The sequence below is a fragment of the Glycine max genome, chromosome 3 (assembly GCF_000004515.6).
Source record: "Glycine max cultivar Williams 82 chromosome 3, Glycine_max_v4.0, whole genome shotgun sequence".
In the NCBI taxonomy this organism is placed as follows: domain Eukaryota; kingdom Viridiplantae; phylum Streptophyta; class Magnoliopsida; order Fabales; family Fabaceae; genus Glycine; species Glycine max.
Genome location: NC_016090.4, coordinates 1,551,420 through 1,565,042, shown reverse-complemented (window position 1 = coordinate 1,565,042; position 13,623 = coordinate 1,551,420). Strand labels below are relative to the sequence as shown.

General features: G+C 39.4%; 1 protein-coding gene across 1 annotated transcript; it reads left to right on the top strand.

Annotated features, from left to right (window-relative positions):
• Positions 1 to 2,540: 2,540 nt before the first annotated feature.
• LOC102665695 (uncharacterized) lies at positions 2,541 to 4,589 on the top strand. The gene is made up of 2 exons (XM_026128065.2): positions 2,541 to 3,370; positions 3,467 to 4,589. The coding sequence occupies exons 1-2, from the start codon at positions 2,541 to 2,543 to the stop codon at positions 4,587 to 4,589; spliced, it is 1,953 nt and encodes a 650-aa protein (XP_025983850.1).
• Positions 4,590 to 13,623: the final 9,034 nt, after the last annotated feature.

Sequence of the window (13,623 nt, the reverse complement as noted above, 5' to 3'; positions counted from 1 at the left end):
TTGTTTTCCACCGAAAAAAGAAAATAATAAACAAAAGTCGTATCTAGTTGTAAGCAGATTGAACAAACCAAACATTGCTCGTGCTTGTTGTCAAATGCCAGTGACAACTCCACTGGACGAAGAAAAAGGATCATTATTGTATATATATATATATATATATATATATATATATATATATATATATATATATATATATATATATATATATATATATATATATATATATATATATATATATATATATATATATATATATATATATATATATATATATAATTTTCTTTCCAGCATTAACAGTTGTATGTACATGCATCATTTTCTTTTCAGCATACCACTGCCACTACATTAATTAATGACTCCATCACTACAGTTCAGCAATTCCACTCCACGTTCAATTAAGAGAAATCCAATTTCTCAAACACTTTTATTAGCATTTTTTATATAAATCAAAAGTGTTTTTGAAAGTTTTTTTATTGAAGATAAAAAGTTTTTTTTATATATAAAAAAAACTCTTCAAACCTTATATTCAATCAGACTCTATATAACTTTTCTTATGTTCAATATATACACACCAAATTGATTTCCAAATTAAAAGAAAAAAGATAATGAACAATAATCCTTCTATCTAGTTGCAAACAGATTCATCGAAAATCAAATCAAACATTTCCTTTGCAAGTTGTTGTGGAAGAGTTGTTCCACGAAACCGGAATTCCAGTAACAACTCCACTAGAAGAAGACCACCAACAATAATCTTTCTCAGCATTTATAAGAAACCCGCATGGCCCACCGGCAGCGGGTGGCGGCGGCGCCGCCGCCGCCGCAGCCACCACCTTAACGGAGAAATTAACGACCCCGTTTCCTCTTCCATCCCAAACACTTAAATTATATATTCTTTGCTAAAATATATTTGGGCAGGGTTTAAAGGTAGTCAAAGCAAGCACAAAGTAGCTAGCAAATTATATATTCTTATCAATATATTTTTTAAAAAACTTAAATACAACTTATGGTCACATGTTATATCAAATTTACAATATTTTAAAAAACTTATAGACCCAGATTTAACACATATGTGTTAGCCCATATTTTTGATGAGCTAAAAATATGCTCTAAATTCGAATTTGGTTAGATTCTGTTCGAATCGGAAAAAGAGTTTTTGAAAGAGATTCCCAGGTGCAAGGAAGTATTTACGAAGTACAAGGCTAAGACAAGAAAGAGGGCTTCGAATCATTGGGCGATTCGAACTGGTGTATACTCGAGTCGAAGTCAAGGCAGCCAGATTTCTGGACTTAGTGCAATTTCTGACAAAACTTCACAAAATCAGTTCGACTTCGAGCAATGTGGGTAACCGTTCTAAGGAGCAGTTATGTGCATGCAAGGTGTACGTGGCAGGACACTTGGCATTAGGATAGTGTTCGACCGTTAGGGCAGTTTATTTTCGAATGTCTATATATAGCAGTTTTTTAGTCAGATTTCAGGGTTGCAAATCATTGATACAAATCCTTATACACTCAAAGTACCCAGCGCAGAGAGAAACGAGTACACAAGGAGAATGTATGTTTGTTTGTGAACCATTTTAAATTTCTGTAAACTTTACATTTCGAATGCAATGCAATTTACGCTTCGCTTTATAATTCCTGCCTTTTAAATGGTTCATTCGATCGAATGAACTCACTGCTCCTTTACATTCTGCAATTTATCTTCCCTTGTCAAGTTACTTTCAGCATTTCGATTCTGTCAAAGAATCTTCCTTTTTGCAAATTTCGAACCAGTAAATGTTTATTGCAATGATGAACATTAACGGTTTTACATTTAAAGCAAACACACAAATGACATGCTCCTGAGATTCACTAGTTGATCTCGCAAGCAATTAACCTAGACTAGCGGTTGTTTACCAAATTCCAGTGTAAACAAATTGGCACGCCCAGTGGGATCGGTCAATTGTGTTTTGCTTAAAATTATTTTTAAAAAAAGTTTTGTTTAGAACAGTTGGTTTATTGCATTCTTAATTGTTTTGATCTTGTATGCATTTAAGAAGTGGGAAATCTGTTCCACACTTAACAGAATTCAAAACTCGTACAAGGATGACTAGACCACCCCCAAGTAATCGAAACAATGACCTTCCAAATATGGAGGGACAACCAACGCAGACATCTGTCAGTAATGCCAATATAAATTCTGGCATAGGAGCAATTCCTGACCAAACTGTTGGCACGATAAGTTCGACCGCTTCGATGGTTATGAATCAGACAGGGGTAACTTCTCCCATGACCAACATGACGTTGGCAAGTTCGACCACGTCAGCGTCTGCTTTTGCCCCATGGAATAACCCTAGTCTAGGGAATCCCAGTGGAAGTCCCTTTCGACCGCCTCAAAACCCTCTATATGGCATGCCTACATCTTTGATGGCAGGGTTGCAAAACTCTCAACCAAATATAGAGAATCTTAATATGTCCTCTCCATCAGGATCTGCAGCGGGCAATCAAGGTAGGGTAATTCCTCAACATTTAACCAATACATCCGTTTTGTCACTCAGACAACAAATGGATGAAAGTAACCATGATATGGTTAATATGTTAACACAACAAATAGGAACTGTTATTAACCCCTTAATTCAAAATACAAATGACAGTTACCAAATGTTAACAAATCAAATAAGTCGAATGGCTGACTTTTTTGGGGCACCACCCATACAGCAACCACCAATTCGACAGATCCAAATACAGGCGCCTGTCCAAGAGATACAGATGCCTAATAACCCAGGGATACAAATGGCTCAAGCACCACAACCAGCGGCACGCATAGAGCCACCAGTCCAACAGGTCGAACCAAACCCTGGTATAGTATTGGTAAATAGGAACCAAAATGCTGATGAAGTAATAGGGAATATTCAACAAAACCGTTTCGATAGGCAGAATAACCTGGCCCAAATGGTCGAAACGATTTTGGTGCAGAATGGTTTGAACTTAGGCTTACATAGGCCTAATTTTGTGTCTCCATTATCTGAGTATGTGTTACAGACAGAATTACCAAGGGGTGTAAAAATCCCTAAGTTTACTAAGTTTGCAGGAGAGACAAATGAGTCCACTGTCGAACACATTGCTAGATATTTGGTCGAGGCAGGGGATTTGGCTAATAATGAAAATTTAAGAATGAAATTTTTCCCTAATTCCTTGACTAAAAATGCTTTTACATGGTTTACAACCCTTCCTCCTCATTCCATACATAATTGGAACCAATTGGAAAGGATTTTCCATGAGCAATTTTATATGGGACAGTCTAAGATCAGCCTTAAAGAGTTAGCTAGCGTTCGACGCAAGGCACCTGAATCAATTGATGATTATTTGAACAGATTCAGACTCTTAAAGGCAAGGTGTTTCACCCAAGTCCCTGAACATGAATTAGTCGAAATGGCTGCTGGTGGCCTAGATTATTCGATTAGAAAGAAATTAGATACCCAGTATTTAAGGGATATGGCTCAATTGGCTGATAGAGTTCGACAACTCGAACGATTAAAGGCTGAAAAGGCTAGAAATTCTAAATTCCACAAGAAGGAAAAAGTCGCATATGTCGAAACCAATGACAGCGACCAGGAGTTCGATATTATTTATGAAGATATCGAAGACAATGAGGTTGATTTAGCAGAATTAAAACCTGGACCTCCTTATGTTTGTAAACTCCTTAGACCTTCCAATGGAAAAAACCCTGTTGAACCTAAAAATGATAAATTTGTGTCTAAAACTTATACTTTTGACATAACTAAATGTGATGAAATATTTGATTTATTAGTCACAGATGGCCAGATTGTTGTCCCTAAGGGCTTGAAAGTACCCCCAATCGAACAACAGAAGAAAAGGGGTTATTGTAAATTTCATAATTTCCTTGGCCATAAAACCTCACGTTGTGTTCTTTTCAGGGATTTGGTTCAAAAGGCTCTCGACGAAGGGAGGCTCAAATTTGGTGAGAAACCAAAGGTTGTTCAGGCAAATGCTGAAACGTCCAAAGCTGCTGAAACTCTCTATGCGGAGCCCCAAGAAATAATGATGGTCGAAACAATGGAGGTATCTCATGTGCAAATTCAGGACATATCTGAAGAAGATTACAACGAACAAATGAAGGTTGTGTATCCTCAGGCTGAGGAGGAGTTAATTGATTTCTTGAACAGATGCAAACTCGAAAACAAGATTGTGATGCGCTGCCCTCGCTGCAGTGCAGTATGTGATAGGGAGGCTACTGAGGGCCTCAAGAAATACCAAGTTGTTAACAAGGGGGCAAAGCAGAACCAACGTTTCGATAAAGGCAAAAGAGTTATGGTGCAATCGAATATTAATCAGAAGTCTGGTCGAAGGAATACTTTCGCTCTTCCTGGTTCAGTTCCGGTCGAAAAATGGATGCACCAGGGACTCATAAGGTTCAACAAAGGGATCATGGAAGTAGGTGGTTCGAGTGGAACGAAGCAAGTTGGCCCACAAGAGGCTAATAAGTACTCTTATAGGAACAATTACAAAGGAAAGAATCCTATGACGAGGACCCAATGGCGCAGGTTCCAGCGTCAGAAGAAATTGGCCCAACAGAATCTACAAACGGGCTAGTATAAAGAAGTATCTAGGAGGCCGGTAAAGGAGAGACTCCTGCCTCCAGTGGATGAAGACAAGATGGAGGATGAGGATCTACTGGATTCTGAGCCAGATTTCGATGTCATCTGTGTGGTATCTATCTTGCCATCTGAATATGATGTCCAATCTGAAGTTACTGAGATCGAAAGTGAGTTCGATCATTTTGATATGGCTGACCCAAAGCCAGTATGTTACTATGTTATGAATAATGGCTGTGTGGAAGAGCAATTAGCTTATTTCGAAAAGCCAGATTTTCAGATGAAAAGTCATCTCAAACCTCTTTTCATCAGGGCAAAAGTTGAGAATGTTGGAATCAACAAAGTGCTCATTGATGGAGGAGCGGCTGTCAACTTAATGCCTCGATCTATGCTCTACAAGATCGGGAAACATGACACTGATCTATCTGCCCACAACATTGTGCTTTCGAATTATGAGGGTAAAACTGGCTATTCTTTGGGAGCCATTCAAGTAGATGTTGCTGTAGGCAGTATAGTTCGACCAACTCTTTTCCTGGTGATACAGTCTAAGGCTAATTTTAACTTGCTATTAGGAAGGGAGTGGATTCATGGAGTTGGGGCTGTGCCATCTACCCTTCACCAGAAGCTCATTATCTGGAGGGAGGATGGGATTGTTGAAAATATAGAGGCGGATCAAAGCTTCTATAAGTCAGAGGTCGATAATGTTACTGCACAAACCTTTGACAAAAAGTTGGCTAACATAGCACCTTGTGGTGACAAGGAGGCTGTTGTCGAATCGAGTGACAATGTTGTCCACTCTGTCAAACTCCATCCTACCTATGGGTTTATATGGGAGAGGGAGGAAATTGATGCTGTTCCCTCTGAAGATGGAGTCATTCCACCAACTGGGTGGAATACATATGAAGATTAATATGACTGAGGCCACTGCATGGGCCAGAATTACGGCTTATATGGCCGAAAATAGACTAAATACGGCCTTTGAGGCTGAATCTCAACAAAATATGGCAGTTGAAGCCAAGATCGAAGATCATGAAAACAAAGAAACAAAGGATCGAAGACTGGATTGTATTTATGATGATGAGCCGTTGGGTTTTGAGAAAAATCCCATAAGTGAGGCGCCAAAGATGCAGGCTCAAGATCCTTTGGAAGAGGTCGATATTGGAGATGGCTCGATTAATAGGCCAACTTATATCAGTGCCAATATCACCTCAAGTTTAAAAGGAAAGCTGGTGCCTCTTCTTAGAGAGTTTAAAGACTGTTTTGCTTGGGACTACCACGAAATGCCTGGGTTAAGCAGAGAAATGGTCGAAATGAAATTACCTATTAAGGAAGGAAAAAGACCAGTAAAACAACTACCAAGAAGATTCGCACCAGAAATCATGTCCAAGATTAAGGAAGAGATCGAAAGGCTGCTGAGGTGTAAATTCATCAGGGCTGCCAGGTATGTCGAATGGTTAGCAAATATAGTCCCTGTCATTAAAAAGAATGGAACTCTTAAAGTATGCATAGATTTTAGGGATTTAAATAATGCTACACCTAAAGATGAATATGCTATGCCAGTAGCGGAAATGTTGGTAGATTCGGCAGCTGGTTTCGAATTTTTAAGCATGTTAGATGGTTATTCTGGTTATAACCAAATATTTATTGCTGAAAATGATGTGTCGAAAACAGCATTTCGATGCCCTGGTGCTTTAGGCACTTATGAATGGGTGGTTATGCCCTTTGGGTTGAAAAATGCTGGGGCCACTTATCAAAGGGCCATGAATTCCATGTTTCATGATTTTATTGACACATTTATGCAAATTTATATTGATGATATAATCATCAAATCCTCCTCAGAAGATAGCCATTTGGATTATCTTAGGCAATCTTTCGAACGAATGAGGAAACATGGATTAAAAATGAATCCATTAAAGTGTGCTTTTTGTGTGCGTGCAGGAGATTTCCTTGGTTTTGTGGTGCATAAAAAAGGCATTGAGATAAATCAAAATAAGACAAAGGCTATTCTTGAGACGAAGCCTCCTTCGACCAAAAAACAGCTTCAGTCTTTGCTAGGAAAAATCAACTTCTTGAGGCGATTCATTTCGAATCTAAGTGGCAAAGCTCAGATTTTTTCGCCATTACTTCGACTCAAGAAAGATGAACCATTCAAATGGAATGAAGAGCATCAAAAGGCTTTCGATGAAATTAAAGAATATCTGATCAAGCCTCCTGTGTTAATGCCTCCTAGTCGAAACAAGTCTATGAAGTTGTATATTGCTGCGTCTGACAAGACCATTGGTAGCATGTTGGCTCAGGAAGATGATGATGGCATAGAACATGCAATTTATTATCTTAGTCGTGTACTAAATGATGCAGAAATTAGATATACTGCCATAGAAAAACTTTGTCTTTGTCTGTATTTCTCTTGTGCAAAACTTAAGCAATATATAAAGCCTGTTGATGTTTATGTGTATTCTCATTATGATATTATTAAGCACATGTTGTCAAAACCGATTTTACACAATAGAATTGGAAAATGGGCTTTAGCATTAACAGAATATTCTTTAACGTACAAGCCTTTGAAATCTGTTAAGGGTCAGATTGTGGCTGATTTTATTGTAGATCATTCATTGATCGAGATGCCGCAAGATTATGTCGATACAGAGCCTTGAATTTTGTATTTCGATGGATCGAAACACAAACATGGAACTGGAATTGGAGTTTTAATAATATCCCCCAATAAAGTTCCAACTAAGTTCAAATATAAAATCAAAGGGCTTTGTTCTAATAATGAGGCTGAGTATGAAGCTCTAATTACAGGCCTTGAAATTTTAATTAGCCTGGGGGCAAGAAATGTTAATATAAGAGGTGATTCAGAATTAGTGTTGAGGCAATTAACACAAGAATACAAATGTGTTAATGAACATTTAGCAAAATATTTTGTTATAGCAAGTTCTCTTCTGAATCATTTCGATTATATTAACATTGAGCATGTACCTCGACAAGAAAACCGAGAAGCAAATGATTTAGCCCAAATAGCTTCAGGGTACAAAATGTCGAAGGAAAAGTTAACTCAGTTGATCGAAATAAAAGATAAACTGGTGTTACCAGAGCCATTAAGCACTAAATTGCCAATGCCAAAACTTGTGGGGGCAAGTATACCACAAAATAATGAAGATGAAAGTATGAATGATCTTCAGGAAAAAATTCAAATTTTGGCCATTGACAATATGTTAGATAATGATTGGAGAAAGTCCATTATTGAATATTTGGAAAATCCAATAGGCAATGTGGCTCGAAAGATCAAATATAGGGCTTTAAATTACGTGATTGTGGGAAATGATTTGTTTAAAAAGACTGCAGAAGGAGTGTTGCTAAAATGTCTAAGTGAATCAGAAGCATACTTGGCAGTTTCCCATGTTCACAGTGGGGCTTGTGGATCACATCAAGCAGGCCATAAAATGAAATGGCTTTTATTTCGACAAGGTTTGTATTGGCCTTCGATGTTAAAAGACTGTATAGAATTTGCTAAAGGCTGTCAGGAATGCCAAAAGCATGCAGGGATACAGCATTTACCTGCTAGTGAGTTACACTCCATAATCAAACCTTGGCCTTTCAGAGGATGGGCTTTGGACTTAATTGGTGAAATCAAGCCTGCCTCTTCTAAGAACCAGCGTTATATTATAGTTGGTATCGATTACTTTACAAAATGGATCGAAGCAGTCCCTTTGCCAAATGTTGATCAGGAAGCAGTAATTAGTTTCATTCAAAATTATATTATTTATAGGTTTGGTATTCCCGAAACAATTACCACTGATCAAGGTTCAGTTTTTACTGGACGAAAAATGAAAGAATTTGCCCAAAAAACTGGCTTTCGATTATTAACCTCAACACCATATTACGCGCAAGCAAATGGTCAGGTCGAAGCAGCCAATAAAATTGTAATTAACTTGATTAAAAAACACATTGCCCAAAAGCCAAGAAATTGGAATAAAACGTTAGATCAAGTTCTATGGGCATGTAGAAATTCTCCTAAGGAATCAACTAATACTACCCCATTTCGACTGACTTATGGGCACGATGCTGTACTTCCGGTCGAAATACATTTGCAATCAGCCAGAGTACAAAAACAAATGGACATTCCAATCGACCATTATTGGAAAATGATGTCAGATGAGTTAGTTGATTTAGACGAGGAGAGATTAAGAGCATTAGAAGTTTTGACTAAACAAAAAGAAAGAGTTGCTAAAGCTTATAATAAGAAAGTGAAGTCAAAAACTTTTAATGTTGGAGATTTAGTTTGGAAGGTTATCCTGCCCATGGATAGTAAGGATCGAGCCTTGGGCAAATGGTCCCCAAATTGGGAAGGACCGTTTAAAATAATTCAGATCTATTCGAATGGTGCTTATGAATTAGAGGAATTAACCCCTCAGAAACGTACTTTGAGTATAAATGGTAAATATTTGAAAAAATATAAACCAACATTGCTCGAAGTTAAAATAAGCATAGAATAGACAGAAATAATGGAAACATAAAAATGGCGATAACAGTAAAATTGCCACGAAAGGGCATGTGTCAATATTACATCAAGAGTAGAATCGAAATACAGAATTCGAAATAAAAAAAAAAATCATAAGTTCTACTAAGTCATGATCAAATCCTCATATAGCTTCTTCAAGGTGGCCATTTCTTTAGTTAAGACCTGGTCAGCACCCTCCATAACTCTTGCCTCATCTGCTACAGCTTGAGATGCGCTAAAGGCCTTCAGGCCTTCCCTCCCTTTTTCAGCAATCAGTTTCTGAATCGAGTGAGCGGCCTTCTCCTGGAGTTCCTTGCGTTTGGCCTGCTCTGTCACAATTTTCTGCCTTAAATCATCAACCTGAGACAGCAAATCCATAATAGTTGCCTCCCAGGAAGAGATGTTATCATCACAGGCTTTGATCTCAGAAGATCCTTCTTTCGCCTCTTTGGTGAGACGTTCGACTTCATGTTGAGCAGTTTGGGCTTTCTCGAGCAGAAGGATATGTGCCTGTTTCTGGGCATCTAGTCTGGCGTCATTCTCGCGCTTTTTCTGCACAGTACTTGCAAATTGATTGATAATGGACTCGATTTGGATAACTTTGCCTAGAATCTCATCAGAGGTAAGGGGGTTGTGCAATTTCTTCAAAAAGTTCAGGTGCCCAAAAGCAGCAGAGGGGTTCTCTTCAATGGATTTAAGTACGTCTGCCCGTGCGTATTCCATTGATAACTTCAAGAGCAGGCAATCTTGGCGTACTGAAGAGTTTATTTCAGCATCAGATGAGGACGAAGCACCAGGAATCTTTTCACTTGAGGTGTGGGCTTGACTGGTGTTCAGCAGGAGTCGAAGGGCTGCAGCTGGGTCTTCGTCTTGCATTTTAATGAACGTTTCTTCTGCGATCCCTACGCTGGCGGAAAGCTTAGAGGTTGAAGACGCCGGGTAAATGTCCGAACCTCCAGCTTCAGCCTCTTGTATGGCCTCTTCATCGGAGAAGTTTTCTTCAGATGAACTTTTCTGACTCGATCCATAAGGACTGCTGGATCGAATACCTTGACCTTCACCCTGTTCCTCAACATTCACTGCATCCGTCTCAGGAGCAGGAGAGGTTCGAGCACATGAGGGTATTTCTTCTACAGAAACATTTTGTTGTACCTGATTCGAATTGTCATGGAAAAGGTTAACAAATAGTTTCGTATAAGCTATGATTAAAATTACATTAAGAATGATACCTCGACGGTAGGATGTTCTTGTGGTAAGTCCGGTTGCTCGACAGGGTTGCCCATCTCAGCAATAGAAGGAGTAGTTTCTGCTTCAGTGCCGTCAACATCAGTCGAAGGTGGTTGGACGTCAACAGGTTGATTCTCACCTTGTTCTTTTGAAGACTTGGTCTTTTTCTTTTTCTTCCTGGCTGGCTCGCCACCCTCGACAGTCACAGAAGGTTCAAGCTCGACCTGCTTCACTTTCTTTTTCTTCTTAGGCATTTGAGCCTGGGAATTGCCTGCCTCTGTTTGGTCAGCAGATTTGGTCGAAGTCGCAGGTGATTTTCTTTTTCTTATGAGAGGTCTTTCCTTTTCTTCCTGTGTTATGATGGTAAAGAAATGTCAGAATATAGACTTGAAAGAGAGTTATAATATTGACATTAGAAATAAAACTTGCATCTTTCTCTTCGTCTAATTCGATGACCACACGCTTCGAGCGTTTTGAGGTCGTGGTAGTCTCAGTGCTATCATTTTTCTTTCGACTCTGAAAAATAAAGAAATATGAGGCAAAGACGTTAAGAGTAAAAGATAAGTTCAGAAGAGTTACCTTCTCTTCTTGTTTCCATTCTTGGATCTTCACCCCAGTGGGTTTCTTGGGTCTCACATCAGCTCGAGACGTTTCAGCAATTTTCTTTGTCATGATTGTTTTGCCTGAAAGTAAGAATATTAGAAAAGGCAAAAATACATATCAATTTAGAAAAATCAAAAGTAAGTTAGTACCTCGAGTTTGAAGGTTTGAGCGGATATTCTCGACCGTTGGTTGTGTAAAACCACTCTCAAGTCTGGAGATCATGATAGTAGTGTCTCCAACTGAACGGCCCGAATAATATTTCTCCCACCAGGTAACAAACCCTATGGTGCAGAAGTGGGAATGGTTGAACTCAAAAGGATGCAGGTTATAGTTTTCATCTAGAGAAATCTTCAAAAACTTCTTGAAAGTTTTTTCTGAAAGATTGGCTCCTCTTATAACATCTCGAGGATCTTCGAACAAGCTTTTAGGACGGATTTGCGAGAGGCCAAATTGTCTTGAAACCAAATTAGGCTGGTATCCAACCAAGCCTAAATAGTTCGATTGAACACCTGTACGACAAGACAGGATCTGTGGATTCAAGTAAAATGACCATATTTCGTTCACTTCTTCTTCATTGTCCGGATCGACAGCAGGAAAATAGTCAGTGAACCAGGCCGGGCCGACCTCTCGACTAATGAATGGAGCATGTTGGGGAAGAAACTTGTCAAAGCTCAGAAAAATCCTCATGTACTTTAGGAACAGCTTTTGTGGGTTTTGATCGAAGGTCTTGGGTGTTAATCGAAGTGCTCTCTGGCCTTCGATCGAGCGATTTGCAACTTCTTCAGCATAATCTTGTGGGATTATTAATCCCATTTCTTGTTCGAAAGTGGCATTAAGCCACAACTGGAGAAGCCACATAGGCCCAGATACTAAGAAGGAAGACCCATCCTTTGATTTCTTCAGATCATCGCATGCCTCACCAAGCGATTCGTATAGTACTGCTAACAAGAGGCGTCCAAATCCAAAGTTCTGACCTTCATGAATTTGTAATGCCATTGGGATAAACCTTTTGGCTACTTGCAAGGATTTTGTGCAAAAGACGTAGTGAGATAGCCACAGGGTCAAGAAGGCTACATGCTCTTCATCAGAGACTTCCTCTTCGACCGGTCCTTTGTGTTCAGCTATATATTTGGAAAAGGTGTTCTCCTTATATACTAGCTTGATATTATCACTAGATTTAGTGGGATCATACGTTTCTCCGCTAGGCCTAAGGCCTGTAAGGGCGGCTACGTCTAAGAGAGTGGGGGTCATCATACCACATTTAAACTGAAAGGTGTTGGTGGAAGACTCGAAAAAGTGCATAGCTGCTATCAGCATTTCTGGTCGATATTCAGGACCAGATCGAGAGAATTGTATCAAATCAAAAATGCCATATGTCTTCCAGAAATCTTCATACGCTTGTTCGACTCGATCAAGCCAAGGTAGGTAATCCCTATGGGCTATTGACGGGGCGGATCGAAAGAGTTTGTGGGGTTTGCTTAAACAACTAAAGTTATAAGGCTCACTATCAAAAATCCTAGGTTCGCAAGTTGGGTAGCAGGGAAATACCTTGTTCATTGAACTCGAAAGTGACTCTTGGTCTGGCAGAGGTCCACCGAAAGCGTAAACTGTCTTTTCCACTGCAAAAGGGATCATCACCTCTGATTCCCAGGTTTCTGTTTGTTCGGCGTCACCATGTGGTTCTGGGACCACCTTCTCTCCGTCATTCCTGACTGTAAAACGGTGCCATTTCCCAGCAAACGGAACTGCTGATTCTTGCAACATTATAAGAAATCTGAAAAGGGGCGATTTTCTCGTGAAGGGTTTTGATAACTGATGGAATCAGTGAGTAAAAGCTTGGACTCACGGAGAACAATGGCAAAGCTCAGAGATTCGGTGAGTTTGATGATGAAAGGAGTAGCAAGGTGTTATCTGAAAATAAGGAAGCCTCGCCGGAGATAATGGATACGAATCAGGAAGAAGAAAGGTTTCAAGAAGCAAGGAAGAAGAAAGGTTTCAGAAGCAAGGAAGAAGAAGGGTTTTGGAAGAAGCTGAGGGGGTTTTTTGTTTGGAGTTCTGGCGCTATTCATGGAGTTACGCCTTTAAAAAGGGAAAAACAATATAATAAGAATCAAGGGTCAGAAATCAATCACATCAGATTTCCCTTTTAACTCCCCAGCGTGACACGTGTCCCACTCTGCCTGGAAAGGTGGAATTAATGATGGGTAGTGGGAGATCGAGGCGACGGTTACCATTAAGCGTGCCATCGTGTTGCCATTCCAGGGAAACTGTTAGAAGAAGGAAAAAATGTCAACTTCTCATCTTCCTTCGATCTCAAATCGAAGCAGACATTTTTTGGGGGCAATTTGTTAGCCCATATTTTTGATGAGCTAAAAATATGCTCTAAATTCGAATTTGGTTAGATTCTGTTCGAATCGGAAAAAGAGTTTTTGAAAGAGATTCCCAAGTGCAAGGAAGTATTTACGAAGTACAAGGCTAAGACAAGAAAGAGGGCTTCGAATCATTGGGCGATTCGAACTGGTGTATACTCGAGTCGAAGTCAAGGCAGCCAGATTTCTGGACTTAGTGCAATTTCTGACAAAACTTCACAAAATCAGTTCGACTTCGAGCAATGTGGGTAACCGTTCTAAGGAGCAGTTATGTGCATGCAAGGTGTACGTGGCAGGACACTTGGCATTAGGATAGTGTTCGACCGTTAGGG